An 18,616-nucleotide genomic window follows, 5' to 3' on the forward strand; every position below is an offset into this window, starting at 1 on the left:
GGAGATTAATGAAATATAACTGACTACAGTGCTCTGCTCTTGGCACTCGCTGAAGGAATCTGGAAGGTTATCAGAATGATAAATCAAAACAGTTCCCTGGTATCTTGGTCTCACTGCAGTTAGTTCGGATGGCTGCAGTTTTCTGGCCCACTTCCACGGTAGTTTCAGACTCATGAAAAGAAAACAAACTTTGTAAATGAGTGTATTGTTCCGATGAGCTTGACTGTCACAAGTCATTCCAGATCGTCTGCTTCCAGCCCCTTGTTCTTCTCCTTTGTCTTGTGTTTCCACCTGTTCTCCATGCAGATCTTTCAGCTGTGCAGGGCTGACCGCTAAGAGCTCCTGTACCTCTCTGCTGCTATTCCAAGGCTCCAAAGTTTCAAAATCAAAACCCGGGTCATTCCTTTTAAAATACAATGATCTTTACGCCATTCAGAATATGCTGTTAAGTTTTTTTTTTGTGAAAGCCACTTCAGCTTGTTTTATTTTATTATTTGTTTTAGACAAGAGGATTATAGCTTTGTTGTAGAAGAATCATTATATCAGCCTGATTAATTAGAATATACAGTAGCATTTTGGAACATTGTGCAGTATTTCTTACCGAGAAGAATTGGTAGAAGACAACAGGCTAGAAGAAAATTGTGTTAAAATGAATGTAGTTTGCTTCTCGGGCATTTGAAAGCCTCGGGGTGCTGAGCCCTGCCCTGTCTTGTCTATACTTCCACCAGCTGTGTTTTTTCTGCTGCGGCAGTGTGGAATTGCAAGGGAAAAGGCTGGTCCCTGTCTGTCCCATTGCTGCAGACACCCAGCCCTTTTGTGGCTGATCTCTCCTAGGGCTGACCTACCCTCCAGCAACTTCTCCCAGCCTTCTCGCCTGCCCGCAGAACTATTGAATGGCTCTTCTATTGGGGTCATTGAGAAGTGAAGAGCTTTATTTTGCTTACCTGCGGAGCAGCCTAGGCATCTATGAACAAGATACTTTGACAGGGGTGGACTGTGTAAGCGGAGAAGCGGCACTGCAGGCTTGCATTTTGGTAACTTGATCAAATATCAGCGCCGGCAGGAAGGAGTGTGTGTGAGTGTACTGCATATAATGCTGAAATGAACATGTTTCAGGTAATAACAGATATGTGCATCTTGTCTAACTTTGGGCTGTCGGATCCAAATAAGCTCATAACAGCAATGGATCTTCTGTTGCTCGGTCTTCGTATTCGCCGTGAACAAAGAAAGTCAGCGTTTTGGTCTGGCATCCAGCAAGCGAGTGAAAGCCGTTTTGAATGTGATGGGTCGGGTTGGTTTTTATTTGTAAAAGCACGCGTGAAAAAATAACAAATAGTATAGTTTTGTGAGTAGACGTCACACGTGGACTCTTAGTGGCTGGGATGGGTAATAGTCTAGGACCTGGGCGAATGAAGATGAGCTCTGGGAGATGAAGAACAGGGCCACTGTAAAGATGGAAAGACCGGCCAGTCGGGCTGGACCTGAAAGAACAGCTCGGCTGGGTCATGCCACCTACCCCGCCAGCAGAGGACGCCCTCTGAAAACAGAGAGACGTGTTCCCAGCTTGTCTGCTGTTTTCAGAAGATCAAAGCTCAGTGCCGGGTCTGCCCGAAGCCCGACGCAGACCCACCTGCAGCGCAGCGCCTCTGCGAGCGACACACCGTCTCCGCCAGCTGGGCGCCAGCGCCTGACACTGGATTAGGAGCATTACTTTCGAAAGCCTTCAGCCATTTCCCTGTACTTTACAGGGCAGCTTGGAAAATATAATACTCCTTTTTATGATAAGTTAATACTAGTGATAAATCAGTTTCGATTTTATAAAGCCTTGGAATGTTAAACTGACAGAAGGTCTGTTTATTCCCATGTGATCTTGCCAGGGAAATATTTGAACGGCTCAGGCTTTCAATGTGGTTTTGCAGATTTTAATTTCCCCATGGGTTCTTCTGAGTTAGAATGACCCCCTTGTGACTGTGCCATGGGGATCAGATTCTAGTTTAGAAAGTATCATCGTGTTTATCCTGTAAATAAGTCTTCTCCCAGGGGAGAAAGGAAACAGCAGCATGACTAGCATGTCTTAGCGCTGAGGGAATCTGGGTGTTTCCTTTTAAGATAAACCTGGCGCCTTGAGATTGCAATACCCTTCTGGTTTCTTCACAAACCGCGATGCTGCAGGAGATTCCGGTGTGCTTAGAGAGTGGAGCTTCAGAGCACTGGAGATAAAGACTCTACTGGTGTCGTGTACCTCACACTGGAACCAGTCCCACTTCACTTCACCTGGCCAGGTTTCCAGATTTTTATCACACCCGTCTTTCCTGAGAGGCTAAGAGCAGCTGTTTGGCGTTTTCTTTCCTGGGTGGAATGTGAAATCAGTGCTGTTTCCCCACACGGTGTAGATTCCTAAGAGACACAAGGCCAGTGCAAGTTGCCAGTGGCATGATAAAAACAATTTAGAGACACCAAGAGCCTTTCTCACCTTTTGGAATCTGAAAGCCCAGTAATTGCTTACACGAGTGGGATTTTTCCTTGTACCACGTCCGATGAAGGACAATAGGAATCCCACATTAGAGTTGTACTCAGATATTTTTTAGAACATTCCTCCGTCTAAAACGATCCCTCAAGAGTTAAAAAGTATCTTTCCATCCATACTCTACTCAAAACCCTACTCACTGCAAGCTTTTTAAATCTGAGCTATTGGAGTCCTGTATGGTTCCATATTTTCCTGCCTGTATTGTATTTCCAGACATCAAGTATGCTTGAAAGGTAGCAGCAGCCGATCACCTCTGTATTGGACAGGCCGTGCTTCTGACAGTCCTCAGCTCATGCAGTCATTATTCGTTAAGGGGTTTGCTCTTCCTGCTCAGGGCCCTGTCATGTTGGTGGGCTTTCACTTTGAAATAGTGCAGCCTGGAGAAATGAGGGCGAGCAGCAGTGACAGGTGGTGGCCGAAATGGGCAAAACAAGAACATTGGATAGCACCTTTAACTGTGCTCTCTCAGAGCAAAACCCAGTGCCACATGAGCGAGCCCCTCTGGACAGCGGGAGCGAGCCCCTCTGGACAGCGGGAGCGAGCCCCTCTGGACAGCGGGAGCGAGCCCCTCTGGACAGCGGGAGCGAGGCCCTCTGGACAGCGGGAGCGAGCCTAATTCATGCCATGCCCTGGAACCTTAACTGTGCATGACATCGGAGTGATAGAAGGCATCGACCAGAAGCTTCAGCAGGAGAAAAAAAGAGCTTGTTACCTGATTGAGTGAAAAATACTCAGCCCTCTCTCTTTGATCACTGGCACTTTGCAGGAAAGAGTGGTTTAATAGAGCCTGCCACGGCTCATCATCGTCAATACGCTCTGACAAGCCCTTTGCCTTCTGGTTTTTGATGTCACTACTGACAGGTATTGATGGGCAGACGTTTAGCTTTTTTTTCTCCCTGAATTGGTAGTGTTAGTACAATGTGGAGCTAAAAGAGCAGAATAGATTTTTCATACCCTCTTTGGGTTCAGCCTTCAGAGAGTTATTTCAGCCTCCTAAAAATAGTCTGTATTGAATTTTGCCAGGTTGATAAGCCTGTAATTAATGTTGCCATCATCTGCTGCAGAGACTTCTAATCCCCTAAGGACTCTGCTGGTTATAAGAGCTTTTCAGGTTAAGGGCTTTTTATAGCCCTTATTTATGAATGGACTCGCTAAGCTAAACAGTATTAAATTGTTATGACATGTCAAAGGTGAATCAATCTGCCTAACCTGTTGCGTAGGGTACCAATGCAATTACTCTAATGCTTTAGATACAAACAACTCAATTTATCAGCCGAAAGAAGTGCTGCATGAGACAAGGGATTGTCATCCTTCAGGAGCAGTGTGATTCGCTGTCCACAGCAGGGCATTTATTACTGCTTTGTATGGGAGGAGGTACTGCCCAGCTGTTATATTTTTTCATTTCTCAAAAGTTCAGGGTTGGGCTCCGGGTCCTCGAGGGATAAAGCGGTTATTGGAAAAGGAGGGAAGGAATGGATATTCCAGATTTGAAAAGGTCTGCTTGCGAGTTTCCATTTTTTTTGCATTGCTATATGGTATGGATGAGCTGAAAACAAAACAGCGGCAGTGGAGGTATTTAGTATGTCAGAACAACAGCCGAAAAGCTCAAAAGAGACTGAAGATGGTCACTTACTGCCCCCAGTTATTGCCCGGACACACACTGGCTCCACAGGGTGTCCAGGACCACCGGCAGTCTGTTTGTAATAAGGTTAAGTCAAAGGCGTCATTCACTGCTTAAAATAATGGTTATTCATTTGAAATAATCCGTAGCACCTTTTACTGTTCTCCTCAGTGAGACGGGGGAAAACAGACCATTCCGCGAGCGTTTCTTGTACCCTGCTTCGTGGAGTTCCCGCACTTGCGTGCCCCCTTTTCTGATTTTTATTTTTTATTTTTCTGAATTCCGGAATAGCTTTTGCTGTGGCTGTGCCGTTTTATCTGCTGCCTGGGGCGAAATCTCTCGCAGTGTCCTGCCTGCTGCTTAATTTCAGTCCTCCGTTCCACTGTAATGAAGCATCTTGATGTGCATTTGTCAATTTGTGTGTGTCTGGAACTGCTGGATAATTGGGATGTGACTAAGCATGAATTTCCATTGCTGGGTTGCTTGACCTTTCCATAACCCATAGATAGTGCCTGGTAGTAATGGAGGTATTATCTTTTATTCAAATCACAATTGGAAAGCGCTTGTCAGCGGGGTGCCAGGATGGAAATTAATTGACAGAACTCCTTACTCGTACAGTAGCTTGAGAAAGAGAGCTTACTTATCGTAATTGCATGATTTTATAATGACTTCAATGGGTTATCTCTGCACTGGGCAGGAGAGGTACACCTGCGTTTTAAAATCATTTAAACGCCAGTGCGAACATCCGATGTCTCCTCCACCAGTTTCATTTCTTTTCTCTCTCATCTTTGAAAATCAGACCATACCGATGTCTCTTCTATGGCTCTTGTTCATGCTTATTTCATTCTTGAAATGAGCTGGGAAATCCAGAAGTCCTTAACCCTAAATTAGTCCTTACCTGTGAGCCTTTGCGGTCTTGTTTTTTTTTTTTTTGGATCTTGGCTCTGCTTGAGGCCTCGGTGTGAGCTCGGTGGGAACTGGTCACTCAGCAGATGCGTCTTAGTTGCAGTGGTCTTGCTTTCTGTAGGGCTCCAAGAGAGACTGTAGGCCCAGTGTCTTTACTCCCCCAGCTCAGGGCCCTTCTCTCTAATGCAGCTGCAGAATGAAACCACGGCCGTCGTGTCAGATGGATGTAATGAAAATAGCAGTGGTTTGCATTGTCTCATATTTCTTCAGTGTGGAATAAACAGGGAGAATTTATGTGTACTGTGCAAACCTTTTTATAGAGATGTAGCAGCTCTGGTTTGTGCGAGATGATTAATTCCACGTATATGCAGGTCACTCTAGGAAGAGGCAACGTCTTTGTCACAAGGGGGCCCTGTCAGGAACATGCGCAAGGTTGCAGTAAAACAAGCAAACATAGCATCATGTGCAACAATAAATCTTAGAAGGTTAAACCCATGTGCACTCAGCTCTGAAAAGGCCTTTTCATCATCCTGTTTAAAGCAGGATCAGCTACACTGTTCCTTGTGTTAGCTGGAACAGGAGGATGTTTTGTTCTTGTCTTGAAAATGTTTGATGTGGAGGTGCTTGAATCTTCCCCAGCCCCTTGCTCAGATAGGTAGCCGGGTCTTTCTCCAAGAAGGAGGAAGGGAGTGAAATAGATTGTAGGAGTGTTGTTGTAATGCTTGGCTCTGGAGGCGTAGAGGTCTGCATCCAGTGCCTGTTGGACACTCTCGGGGCCGCAGATGTTGCGCACCGAGCTGATTGTCTTTCCTGTTGTTCTCTCCCCAGTGGATGATCCAGCAGCCTCACAAGGTGGCGACGTTCTTCGGCTGCATCGGCACGGATAAGTTCGGCGAGATCCTGAAGAGGAAAGCCGAGGAAGCCCACGTCGACGCTCACTACTACGAGCAGAGCGAGGAGCCGACAGGAACTTGTGCAGCCTGCATCACTGGCGACAACAGGTCAGCCGGCTGTCCGGGGGAGCGCCCTTCTTGTTTCCTCAGGATGTGCCGGGATTTCTGTTCTCAGGCATTTCCTGGGCTGCTAATAAACTTCTTTTTGCCGAGAGATTTAAAAGCAATGCTGTTGCACTCTGATGTCAGATAAAAATGGTTCCAGACCGGAAGCACCCCAAAAATAAACACATTTAGAGTTGGTTTTGTCCGAATCTGGTTCGGTTTGCCAGTGTATCACCAAGAGACAGTGCAATAGCACGTTGACAGCTGGTCATTCAAATCCTGTTGCCGTGAATTCATCCTGAGCCGCAGGAAACAGCGTTTGTAATTGGAGACGTTTGCAGCACTCTGAACGTATTTTTCAATCCATAGGTCATTGTTAAATGTTATTTGTGAAGTGAAAACATGGCTGAAACAAGTCATCATACAGATCTTAAGAATCAGGCCAAGAGAGGTAGATCCTATGGTCAGAATGTCACCAGTTAGAGTCAGAAAGAGCAGGAGGAATTGCACAGCTGGTGTGAGCCAGGTTAGCCTGAGGATGCTGAATAACACACACAGGTTTGTGGGAGTGGGGACAGGCTGTCCAAACACGTTGCTGAAGCCGATAGCCCATCTTCTTTCAAGAAGCAGCTGGGAAAGATCCTAGATCAATTAGCGGTTAGCAGCCAAACGTGCTACTTGAACCAAAAGCCTCTTCCTGACTGTCACCTTTCTTCTTCTTTTGCTCTTCTTGAGTGATTTTGCAAAGTGAATGTTGCTGTCAGAGGAAAGCATGTGCAGTTCTCAGAATTCAGTGCTGCTATGAGGATTGTTGGAGGAAGACCAGGTGATCCCCAGATATTTTGTATAGGTATTAAAAGGAAAAGCTTTCTAAATTTGTCTCTAGAGGTGAAAACTTATTTCGGACTGGGCCTCGTCGTATCATGCCCATCACTGGTTTTAATATCACTGCCTTCCTCGTTAATATTTCATTGATAGCTTTTAGCCAGATTGCCGATACAGGTACCGTAATATGCAAAAGATTTGAAGCTGGTCGGCAGAACGGAAAATTCACTGTGAAGGAGTTTCAAATAAAAAATCTGAAAGGGGGAAAGCCTTCCAAAGTCTTGTAAACAATCTCTCAAGAATTTAGAAAATGAGGGGAAAAAATTCAGTTGACAGTTAGCAAGAATTAAAGAAAGGAAGAAAATCTGTTTTAAAGCTGTTTTTCATGTTTTAGACATCTTTTGACAGCTTTGCTACTACCTTGTAACTACAGCTTCCAGTAGCATTTTTATGACAGCACTTTACAGCTGTTTACAGACGTTCTCTCTCACAGGACACCCCTTTACTCATCTTCCAGTAGTTCAAAATATTAAATATGTCTTTAAAACCAAAAAATTGGAAAGGAAAGATGAAAGGCACCTCTTATCTTTGAAAATTAGTTTGAACTCCAGCTCCCTTAGCAGTTTCTTCTAAATCATAAATTATGCAGTTGTAAAATTCTTTCAGTTCCAAGAAATGAATTTCAGTGTAGCATGTTTGCTGTACTGGCTAATGTACTTCTTCTCTCTACCCTCGTCATAAATTTAATACCGTTTTTATCTGTTTATCACCAGATTGTGATATTAATAGAGTATTAATAGAGTGGTTATAAATCTATCTTCCACTTAAGACTTTTTCACACACTTTATGAGGCACAGCCCACACTGTATGAATGCCATTATCTGAAAACAGGAACTGTTCATGATGATCAAAGACCACATTGAGATGAATTCATTTTTATGCTTTAATACTGTTTCAAATATCTATCTGGAATGCAGAAGCTAAAATAAAACAGCTCCTTCTTTCATGATGGACGTCTTTTTTAATAAATTACAGATTGATAGATTCAGAATCTTGAGTTTATGTATTGGTTTTATAGACGTTGCATGAAACAGAAAAAATATTGATTTCTTTACTCCTCTTAGTGCTTGCAGCACCTTACAGTTCACGTAAATCAGGCATGAGTCAGGATTTGAACAATGCTCTTTGCGTATGTGTAGATGTAGAAATTGTTGTTCTTTTTAATGCAGAGCTTCCAAACTCATCTCCTAATTTATGGTTTTCAGTTGTTGGGCATATTTCTCTGCCTGTTCCTGGTGCAGATGAAGGCAGAGAGGTCACAAAGCATTTTATAATACACCTTGTTCATTCTGTTCCTCATTGACAGCCCATTTGAGGATCAATAGCCCTTCTGAAGGGTCTGCAGCACAAAGCCTTAATCTGCTTCCACTGAAGATGTCAGTCAGTGGCGTCTCGGCAAGGCTGTAAAGACTGGCCTGAATATATTAAGAGATGAACAGTAGCTGAGGCACAGGAATACGCCTGAAAGGTCAGACACAGCTCTAGGGGACTCCCCGTGCTTTTAATAGCTGTTCATCAGGCAGAGCAGGGGTCAGAAGTTTTGGCAGGAAGTGTAAAGAACCCAAAATGTGAGGGCCCCCACGATAAGATGTGCTTTTGTACAGATAAGAAAGCAAAACGACGGAGGTCAACCCCCTCCTTCTCCTGCCCCCCGAAGAGCCTCCAGTCAGAGCAGCTCCAGGTAGGGGATCTGGAGTTGTCCGTCCCTGTGTGGACCCAGGAACTAATGGGGAATGACTTTTTGTGAAAAGAAAAATAAAGTGGAGCTTTTGGCAATTTCACTGAAGCTTGCTAAACGTATATTTTCTTCGTGGGGGGGGGGGATAACATTTATTTTTTATAGCCACACAAGTTACTGTAACACTGGCAAAAGGGCTCACTGGTAAATATCAGTGGTTTGTTTTAGCTTGGTCATGTCGCGATAGTCGGCAGTCAATCTATTTCAAGTTATTGCATTCAGCTAATTAACTGTTTTGTTTTGAATTTTAACCCTACGGCTAGAGCATCATTGGGCACTGTCAGATTGTGAGCGCCCCTTGATGCTCACCGTTACATTAGTACAAAAGCGACAAGATTGACAAGGCGAATGTTTACATTTTCTGAAAATGCCACATTCCCGGCAGTCTCGGCAGTGGTGTAGCTGTGTTCTGAGTGTTTAGCTGGTGAAAAACAGATGGTAATTTAGTATGTTCTGTGGTGTATGGGATAGGTGTATTCATGATCAGAAGGTTTACCCTGAAAGCACAAGCCACAGTGAAGGACTGAGAGAATGCCACTGCTTGTAATGCCAGCTTTCCGTAGACAATCGGACCTGGCCTTGTTTTGGGAGGTTGGATCCAGGTGAAAACCCACAGAAACACAGGGAGAATATGCAAAATCCACACAGACCGGCCAGAATCGCAACCAGGACCCTTTGGCCTTCCTTACCGTGCTTGGAACACAGCCTTCCAATATTACAGATAGTCAGGCAAAGCAAATTGGTGTCTGAAACAGAGTGCGTTTGGAGCTTTTATTTCATACTGCTGGGTAGGAAGCTTCATACTTAAACCAAAGCAAATCAAGACAAAAATATCCAAACAAAGAAGAGCCTAGTTCCACTCAGTAGAAATGACAGAGGGGTCCGTCAGTCAGATCCATTTGCCAGTGAACAAACAAAACAATGTCTTGTCCTTTAATATCGAAAACCTCCTTTTTCCTTCCAGAATACTCAGATGGATATTATTTCTTTCTTTTTTTTGTCTAATTTAATTTCTGTCTATTTCCCAGAGCTACCTTTCCTTTTTATACACCTGCAGCCCTTTATCAGCTGCAGGTGTGTCCAATTAAAATCCAGGTCTTTGGCCTGATGGGAACTCTAGGGAATGCTGGGGAATGTAGTTTTTTTCACATCCCTAGCTGTTCATTTCAGTCTTACAGGGGTGGCAGGTGCATACAGTATTCGGGCCATAGCATCTGCCCTCTGCTGTAAGTGCTTATTGCCATGCCACAGCACAGACCATAAACGTTTTTTAACACAGAACCTTGGGATTGATGCCTGTCTTTTATTCCAGATTTAGTGTGTAGATAAAACATTCAAGTATAAGGTGGGCAAACCTAATTTTGAACTCTTTCTTTATGCTTAAAATTGCTCTTTGACTTGAAGGATGTGGCTTTCTCAGGATCAGTAATTCTGAAACCTCTGTGTCTGCATGGAGCTACATTTTCTGTTAGTGCATTGCGCCTTTCAGAAACGGTAGTCCTGACCCTGGTGCCACCACCAAGCTCCACTGACAGTCTATCCTGGGATGATGCTGAATGCCCGCTCTGGCTCTGCTGGCAGTGTAAGAGGCTGTTCCGGTAAAAGAAAACGGAAAACCGCACAGATTTGTCTCCTGTCGGTTTCTTACAGTTTATGTGGTGGGCCTAGAGTAAATAGTAACACAGTGGACATTGAAAAGCCCATCATCATCATAATAATAATAATAATAATAATATAGTGCTTTTCTGGACACTCCATTCTAAGCACTTTACAGGTAATGAGGACTCACCCCCATCACCACCAATGTGCAGCATCCACCTGGATGATGTGACGGCAGCCATAGTGTGCCAGAACATTCACCACACACCAGCTCTCAGTGGGGAGGAGAGCAGAGTGATGAAGCCAATTCATAGATGGGGATTGTTAGGAGGCCATGATTGGTAAAGGCCAATGGGAAAGTTGGCCAGTAACACCCCTACTCATTTGAGGAACACTCTGGGATTTTTAATGACCACAGGGAGTCAGGACCTCTGTTTTATGTCTTATCCGAAAGACGGTGCCGTTTTATAGTGTTTATAGTGTTCCCATCACTAGATTGGGCCATTAGGACCCACATAGACTGCAGGGTGAGCGCCCTTTACTGGCCCCACTAACACCTCTTCACTCTTATCAGGTGTTTAAACAGGAGTAACTGCAGACTAGGTACTATGACAAAAGTTATCATGCTCCTGGATAAAATCAATGCCCACTGATGACTGGACAAAGCTGTTTTCTTATTTAAAAGTAAATGTAGGTCATTATTCAGAGAAAAGCTGCCGTCCAACATTTAAAAGAGTTGCGTTGGCCTTGCAGGTCTCTGGTCGCGAACTTGGCAGCAGCAAACTGCTACAAGAAGGAGAAACACCTGGACCTGGAGGAGAACTGGAAGCTGGTGGAGGAAGCCAAGGTCTACTACATTGCGGTAAGTGCTCTGTCTGGACACAGCAGGAGATGATTGCATTGCTCTGTGGCTGCAATGAGTAGAAACAACCACATCGTCGCACACAGTGCAGCCCCTGAGCTGTGGAGTTTATCCAGGTGCCCTGTTGTATATAGCCTAAACGTGTAAAGAAGTTTTGCTTAGTGAAAGAAAAGGTTGTTGAGGAGTTTTGAAATGTGCCTTACCATAGGGGTTTTGTATAGTCAATGTTCCAATAAAAAAAAGCACCAGAAGTGGTTCTGATTGGCTGTCTCTTGGTCTGACGTTGTGCCGGGGTGCTGTTTGCCCTTATTGCTTCAAAGCTGTTTTCTCAGCACCTGGGCTTCCCCTTCCCAAACCTGGAGGCGTCTGGTGAAAGCGCTGAGGTTGTCTTGTCTTTTCTCTGTGCCATAGACTGTACAAACAGGATTTAATAAACAGCGATTCAAACGATAGTAAAAGGTCCATCTGTGGTGCTGGGGTTGAGTCAAACCACGGGTGTGACATTTCTAGAAGAAAGGTCATGGGAGATCAAAATCAGGTCCGACTAGAGCCATGATGCAGTATAATCATTTAGCATCCCTGTCAGAAAACCCAGTTAGTCTATAAGGGCAGGTGTTCTGCTGAGCAGCTGGTCAGGGCCCGCCTGTTCTGTAACTGCAAGAATCCTGTCCTCTCCAGCACTCTCAAGTGAAAGATAGGATAAAATATGAACGTAGATGTGATTTCTGACTTGTGTGTCCGTTCTGATGTGCGCATCTTTTCTGCAAGAAGGGACGAATCGCCCGTTATAGCATATAGGATACTAGTTGTTATGCTGAATCTGACACAGTGAGTATTTTAAATGATTTTATTACTTTGAATTGACTCAACCCCCATTCCCCCAACTCTGATCTCACACACTGTCACACACAGCACGTGTTGAGACAGGTACGTACCTTTGGAGACCCAGGGAAAACCAATGTTTGTCGAAAGTCTTGTCATCATTGACGAAAAGAAGAAAACTAACTGCAGGGCTAGAAAACACAAGCATTTGTGAATGCCAAGCGTGCAGCTGTGCAGGAGTAAAGCTGAAATGAACATTTCTGCTTGAGGTCTGTGCAGTTAGATCCCAGTGGGTCACCTTGTTTTCCTATAGGTCAGGAAGAAATACTATGATCTATGATAACACCGTCTCCAGATATGTGTAATATATCCAGTGCATAAGCATGTTTAATGCATTTAGACTGTCTATATCCAGGGCGGTAGTCTCCGCTGAAAACGAACAGCTGGTGGAGAAGTGTGAAAATTGATTACCCAGCCAGTGAGTTCATTGAAAATACAGTTATTCCTTTCAGCTGTTGGGCCACAGTGCTAATGTTTCCTGCAGCCTCTTAGAGCTCACTGCTGTAGGCTTCAACACGGCTTTTATTGATTCCTGTGCCAAGTAGGAGTCTAGAAATTCATAACTGTCAAATGAAGCCTTAAACACAGCAAAGGAAACTACAGGCTGCACTCAAAGCCCACCGAAGACCCTATCAAAACATTGGACCAAAACAGCGTGGTTTTGTATTTTCATCTCCCACAAAAATAATGTTTTTTGTTTATGCTTTGTGAGATTAGACCGTTTCTAAATGAATTGAGCTTTTTCCCCGTTGTAGTTTTGAAAAGCAGCGACAGGAAAACTACAAAAGTTTATCTTTCCAGCAGAATGAGCAGCTGTTCCTGGTGTTCCTGTTCCCAGGGCACAGGGGGCGCTGGCCTGCTGTAGGTTTGGGGTTAACTTTGGATTTGACTCGGTTTTGTACAAAACATCTGCCCATTGTAATCCTGTCTGTAAATCCAATAGCAGCATCAGAAAATAATCAAAATTCACTAAAGATGCATATTGGTTATGTTTGCACCAAGATCAACTCAAAAATGTTTAAATTAAAAACTCAAAAAGGGTAAATCGGTGAAAAAATGCAGTAATGGTCATGCCCGATTAAATGTTTTATTAAATATGTATTTACATTTTGTTACATTAGTTTTTTCTGATTTTTAAGTTATGTAGAACACATTTAAACTATGAATCATAACCTATTGTCAAACTGCATCACGAAGCAGTGTTAGAGAAAGCTGTGGTAGAACAAGATGAAGCCTGGAATCTGACCTGTATCCTGTCAAATTTGCCCATCTAGCTTGTATGTCATTAGCTAATTATTCTGAGGATCACAGCCCAATATTTAGTGAAAGAAGCTAGGGTATTGACTTCAACAGTATGTACCTTGTTCCATACTCCCACAACCCTTTATGTAAAGATGCGTTACGCCCACCCCAGAATAAAATCGAAGCACCAGTCTAGGCGTTTATTGGAGGGAAGGTAAAACCCACTGGACATTTATACTATAACGATCTTGGGTACTGTAGTTTTTTTTTCCGTATGCTTTTCTTGGTTTAAATTTCTGTGGTATTCCCTCATGGTTTAAGACTTCGTTTCTGAGAAGCTATTGATTTAAAATAAGTATTTTTACTGAATACAATTATTAAAAAAGTGATCTTAACACTACAGTTTTAACATGGGAAGGAGTCCACGATCATCAGTTTCCATATTTTCCTGGCTGTGTGAGTCAAGAAAAACATTTGCTGGCTAAATCAATTTTCTAATGATGGGAACACTTCAGGAATAATGCCCTGTGATCCTGAGTGGTGGTTTTGTTCTGAGAGTTTGGGTGGTCTCTGTCCAGACTCCACTTTGAATTAGCATACACGGCAGATCCAGCCAGTGAGCTCTCGGGAGGGGTATAAAAGAACTGTGACGGTGCTGGGAGGTTTAAAAACAAGAGACGGATTCCACCATCCTTTCTGACATTGAACGTTGGGCTGCATTTCAGTAAAACACATCTTTCTACTTCCAGGACGTCTGACAGACAAATTTACTGTGATCTGGTGCCAAGGGGCTCATTTGTGCTTCATATATACTGCAGCTTTCACTGGACTCAGCATTTGCTAACACCACCTCTAACAGTAGCCTCCACTAACCTTGACAGAAGCTCAGAAACACCCCAGTTTTAAAGAGAGATCATAGATTTCCTTTCTGATGTAGTTGTTGTTGCATTTTCTCTGTTGATTTTCATTAAACAAATGTTATATGGTATGCACATACTTGTTTTGCTGTAATCTTTAGATCAGATTACAAACAAAGTGCCTTAAAGCAATGATTAATGATGCTTGGCGGAAAGTCTCAAGGTGCCTGCTGTCCTGTCGTGCGATTGGAGGGAAACAGAATTATTAGAGCACTTTCACCAGCCAATCTCGCTGCAGCAGCAGCACTGGAGAGCAGCAGTGCCATTTTTCACAAAGAAAATGTTGAACCTCTGCCAAATGTGTGGTGGCAGGCTGTTGCTAGGAAATCAGGGTCCTGAGGCAAATCATGACACAGTGAGCGACGGCAAGAGCGAGAGGGAAAGAAACATGCAAAGCAGATATATTTTTAAAATGTGAAACCCTTGGTGTTTAGTAATCTTGATGTGAGATAGCGGCTCTGTGATCGGTAATGGAGAGGAAAACGAAGCCAGGAGTGGCAGCTCTAATTACCGCCTCTAATTGGAAGGGGTAGAAGGAGTGCCTTGGCCCAGTTAGCCTTCATTCCCAGCCCCCTTAGACACACACGCTGGCGCACGTAATCCGCAGTGCACTGCTGGCTTGTTTTTCTAACCAGCGAGCAGCGTTTGCCCTGTAATTTGATCTCCCCTGACAGATGCGTTTTCTATGATGCCACTTTGAATTAACCTATTGTGCCACAATCTTCCCTGGCCCTGGCAAATATAGCGATTCTGATTTAACCCAAACAGAATTGATAGAGCACAAGAATTCACTTAAAGCTGCAAGCAGCACGCTTCTGTTAAATGACTGTAAGATGGAGCTGCCTTGAGACACTGGTATAAAGCTGGGAACAAAATGTAAAAAAAACAAACACACTAGGAAGGCTTTGGAATGCCCTGTTGCAGATGGTCTTAAATTACCTGAACATACAAGGATATAAAGAGGAGCTTTTGATGCTTTCAAGTATGTGCCAGCTTTGCTGAATTAATTACTCGACCAATGAGGACCTGGCAACATGCTGGGGTCGCAGCGAATGGGTGTGTGACCTGTGCAGTCTGAGACAGCTCCAGCACGCGCACCCCTGCCTGGGTGGGGGCGTCTCTCCGAGGGCAGAGAGAACACAGTGCCAGCGAAGCAGACACCGTTCAACAAAGAGCCGCAGTCGCTCCTCCGGGCTGCCGGGGCGCCCCCTCTCCCTGCCCCGCTTGCTCCTGGGGGTGTTTCAGTTTACACTTCCAGCATCCTGCATCGAGCAGGCTCAAATTTGGTTTCTTGAATGTCTGTGAAGTGATCTCTAAATTCTTTACAGCGGCGTGATTGAGTCCCTCTTTCTCAGCATGCTTTTAAAATATGCAGATTCAAAAAAATCGAAAAAGAAATTGACTTATATAAAATGCCAGAAGTGGTTCACAGCCACCAATGCAGGACCGTTAAGTGTGTCCACAAGAAGGTGCCATATTGTAGTGTGTAAAGCCACAATCCAGGATGAATCGTGTTTGCTTAAGACAGGGGTCTCCCACCCCAGTCCAGCAGGTTTTATAGGCAGCCTTTAAATGACCAATTTCTAAACAGGCCTGAAGGATGTCACTGTGATCAGTTAAACAGTTGGTGTTAGGCAATTTAGAGACCATTTGGAACAGATATCTGAATAACCTCCAGCCCTCTAGAACCTGTGTTCCTCTCATTAAGACATTACTTGCTTAGTTGATCAGTTGCTTAAACGAGCCTTCCCGATATTTGAAGAACAGGTGATGTAGAATGGCTTGTCAGAAAAACAGGCTCTGCCGGACCAGGGCTGGGGTGTGAGAAATGGAATGGAAGAGAGCTCATGGCTATCTGACGCCACAAACTGCATGGCAGCTTGTGCCCTGGAGTGACTTGCATGGAGCACATTGATGCCAACAATGCCAGGCTGCAGGAATCAGTGGCAGCAGGAGAGAATCAGCGCTCGATGCCAATAAGTGGCGCCTCATTTGCAAGTGCTGTGCTGATTATACAGAGGTGACTGTGGCTCAGTCCTCAGGAAAGACGCTGTCCCTGCTTGTCCTTGACCTGACCTCGAGAGAGATCTGTCATCAGCTGCTGGCTGCTGCTGTCCTCCTCCCTGGAGATGCTACAGTGCACATTCAGTTCGGCAAGAGTAGCTGGCAAACCCCCTCTGTTTGCAGGTGATTGGTTACAGTGTTGGTTGCTGATGAAATTTAATCCTGCCATTTTTACATGCCAAGTTTCACTCCTGGCAAGCTTTATTAAATAGATTTGTAAATGTGTTTCATCTGTATAAGAGTCCTTCCTTCAGGGATTAGTCCATGCTTTTTCATGTCGCAAGATGTGTTTTCTCTTGAAATGATCATGCATATTCCTGTGAATATTTCAAATAACAGGATTGTGTGATCGGGCTAAAACGGTCTTTGCCAAGTTGTGTTCACAATTTGGCTTTCTTTCTTTTCAAAATGAAGTTTCTCTGAGCAGTGCCTGTGTTAACCATTACTGCTCTGCTTCATTAGGTTGAAATTCCCAGCTTCTGCATGCCTGTCTTTATTTAACCTTTGCCTTAACATTTAATTTAAGGCATCTGACTTTATTTAAAAACGATGACAAAGTCATAATTGCATAATTACAAGCGTACTGCTTCCTAACTACTAGTCAGTTTTCTATTTTTTTCCTTGAATTAAAACATTTAGATCCAAACAGACAAGTGCAGCCAGTGAGTGGTTGCTCGGTGTCTTGCTGTCTCTGCATCATTTCCAGAATCTCAAAAGTGCATTTATGCTGCACCAAGATAGGTGGTAGATTTATTCAGCTGAGAGCTGTGGATGTTTATCTGCTTAATTGAACCATCATTAGTTGACATGAGCAGAATCATGTGACATCCCTTAATGTGGCTCTCAGAAACAGCAGGAGGCCAGATTTCTGTTCATCTAGTAAATAGGCACTGCCAGTGAAAAGCTGTATAGAATTTCAAAACATTACAGGTTAGTGCACAGTGGGGGATGAGGATCACAGAAGGCAAGGTCTGCTAACAAACACTGTAGCTCTCTTGTGAAGGGCTGAGCTGGAAGTGCTCTGGTCTCCAGCCTTCGGCTTCCTGTTTGTTACTATAAATACCTTCACGTGATCAGACTGTCCCTGTGTTTGATCTTTGTAATCTTGTTGTTTGGTTAAGATCGCTCTGTGAAGTAGCACCAAAAAGTGTGAATAATTGTGTTCTTCAGCTGGGGTAAGAAAAGAAAAAAGGGTGGGTTTAATGTTCAGTCCCTCAAGGGCACCTTTGCATATGTGAGATTTCAGATGAGTTTTGAAAATAATTTAAAAAAAAACACTCCAGTTTTGGAATCAGTATTGATTTAGATAGAAATTGGGCAGTCAGGGTTTCTGTCCTTGGAAGCTTCTGGAAAGTCACTGCTGTTAACCGTGTCTCTTGTGCTAGTTAAACTGTTCCTGGAATAAACAATTGGAACACAAGTAGTCAATCTTTCCGTGACCGCAGCGATTTCACAATATGAAATACCTCTTTTGCTAGGCCTCACCTCTGCCACTGGCTCTAGGTGAGATCAGGTGTGTGTGGTGGATTTCCAGAGTCTGTAGTCTGCCGCTGTCACCAGCTCCCTCCAGCTGCCTCTCTGCTCACCTGTGCCCTGCGCATCTGTATCCATAGTGAACACGTGCGCTCCGTTTCTCGGCGGGCCGTGCGTTAGTTTTCAGGTGCGGGGCTATGGACTCCCGAGAAGGGGATTGGTTCAGCACTAAGACCACAAACGGACGGAGAGGGAAGAGGGTGCACCACTGTGCGTCCTGGCATCTCTCTGTGTAGCGGAATCTTTGTCCTGCCGGAGGCGGGAGGTGTGGGTGGAAGAGTGAGTAACTTTTGACAAGCTGCGAACCTGGGAGTGAAGTACTTGTATTTTCCATTGTGGGGTATCGAGAGTAGCTGCAGTACAGAAGTAGTCATCATGGTTGTAGCCTGTCACCCGAGCTATATTTTTAGTTTTCTGCGTGTACTTGGGGAAAGAGACAAGACGTTGGCTGGAAAAATATCTCTTATGACAGATGAGCTTGTAAAATACGCCAGTAACCTCACTGGTGGGATCGTTATGTGCGATTACTCCAGGACACATTGGCTTACCAGAATTTAAAACTTCAATGTGGTGTCATATTTTTTCTTATTTGTTCATAGATTGACATGTGCAAAATGTCTGAGAACGGAGATTTTTTTTTTCTAAAAAAAAAATGGGGGGAAAAATGTGAAGTTTACTGTTCACATTTTCACTCCGTCCCAATCTGAAAAGTAAACTTTAATTTGGTCTCAGTTTTCAGGTAGGCGGTAGTGTGGAGGAATGGGTAGGGGCCCTAGCCCTTTGTCCTGCACTGGAAGGTCGGAAGTTCAAATCACAGGTGGACACAGCTGTTGAAATTATGA

General features: G+C 44.1%; 1 protein-coding gene across 3 annotated transcripts in view; it reads left to right on the plus strand.

Annotated features, from left to right (window-relative positions):
* adka (adenosine kinase a) overlaps positions 1-18,616 on the plus strand; it is a 130,867-nt gene that overhangs the window by 53,735 nt on the left and 58,516 nt on the right. For all 3 annotated transcript variants that reach the window (XM_069188873.1, XM_069188875.1, XM_069188874.1), the window contains exons 5-6: positions 5,883-6,055; positions 11,028-11,136. In XM_069188873.1, coding sequence (XP_069044974.1) covers positions 5,883-6,055; positions 11,028-11,136 — 282 coding nt within the window. The remainder of the gene's footprint in view (positions 1-5,882; positions 6,056-11,027; positions 11,137-18,616) is intronic.

Source organism: Lepisosteus oculatus, chromosome 4 (assembly GCF_040954835.1).
Source record: "Lepisosteus oculatus isolate fLepOcu1 chromosome 4, fLepOcu1.hap2, whole genome shotgun sequence".
NCBI lineage: Eukaryota > Metazoa > Chordata > Actinopteri > Semionotiformes > Lepisosteidae > Lepisosteus > Lepisosteus oculatus.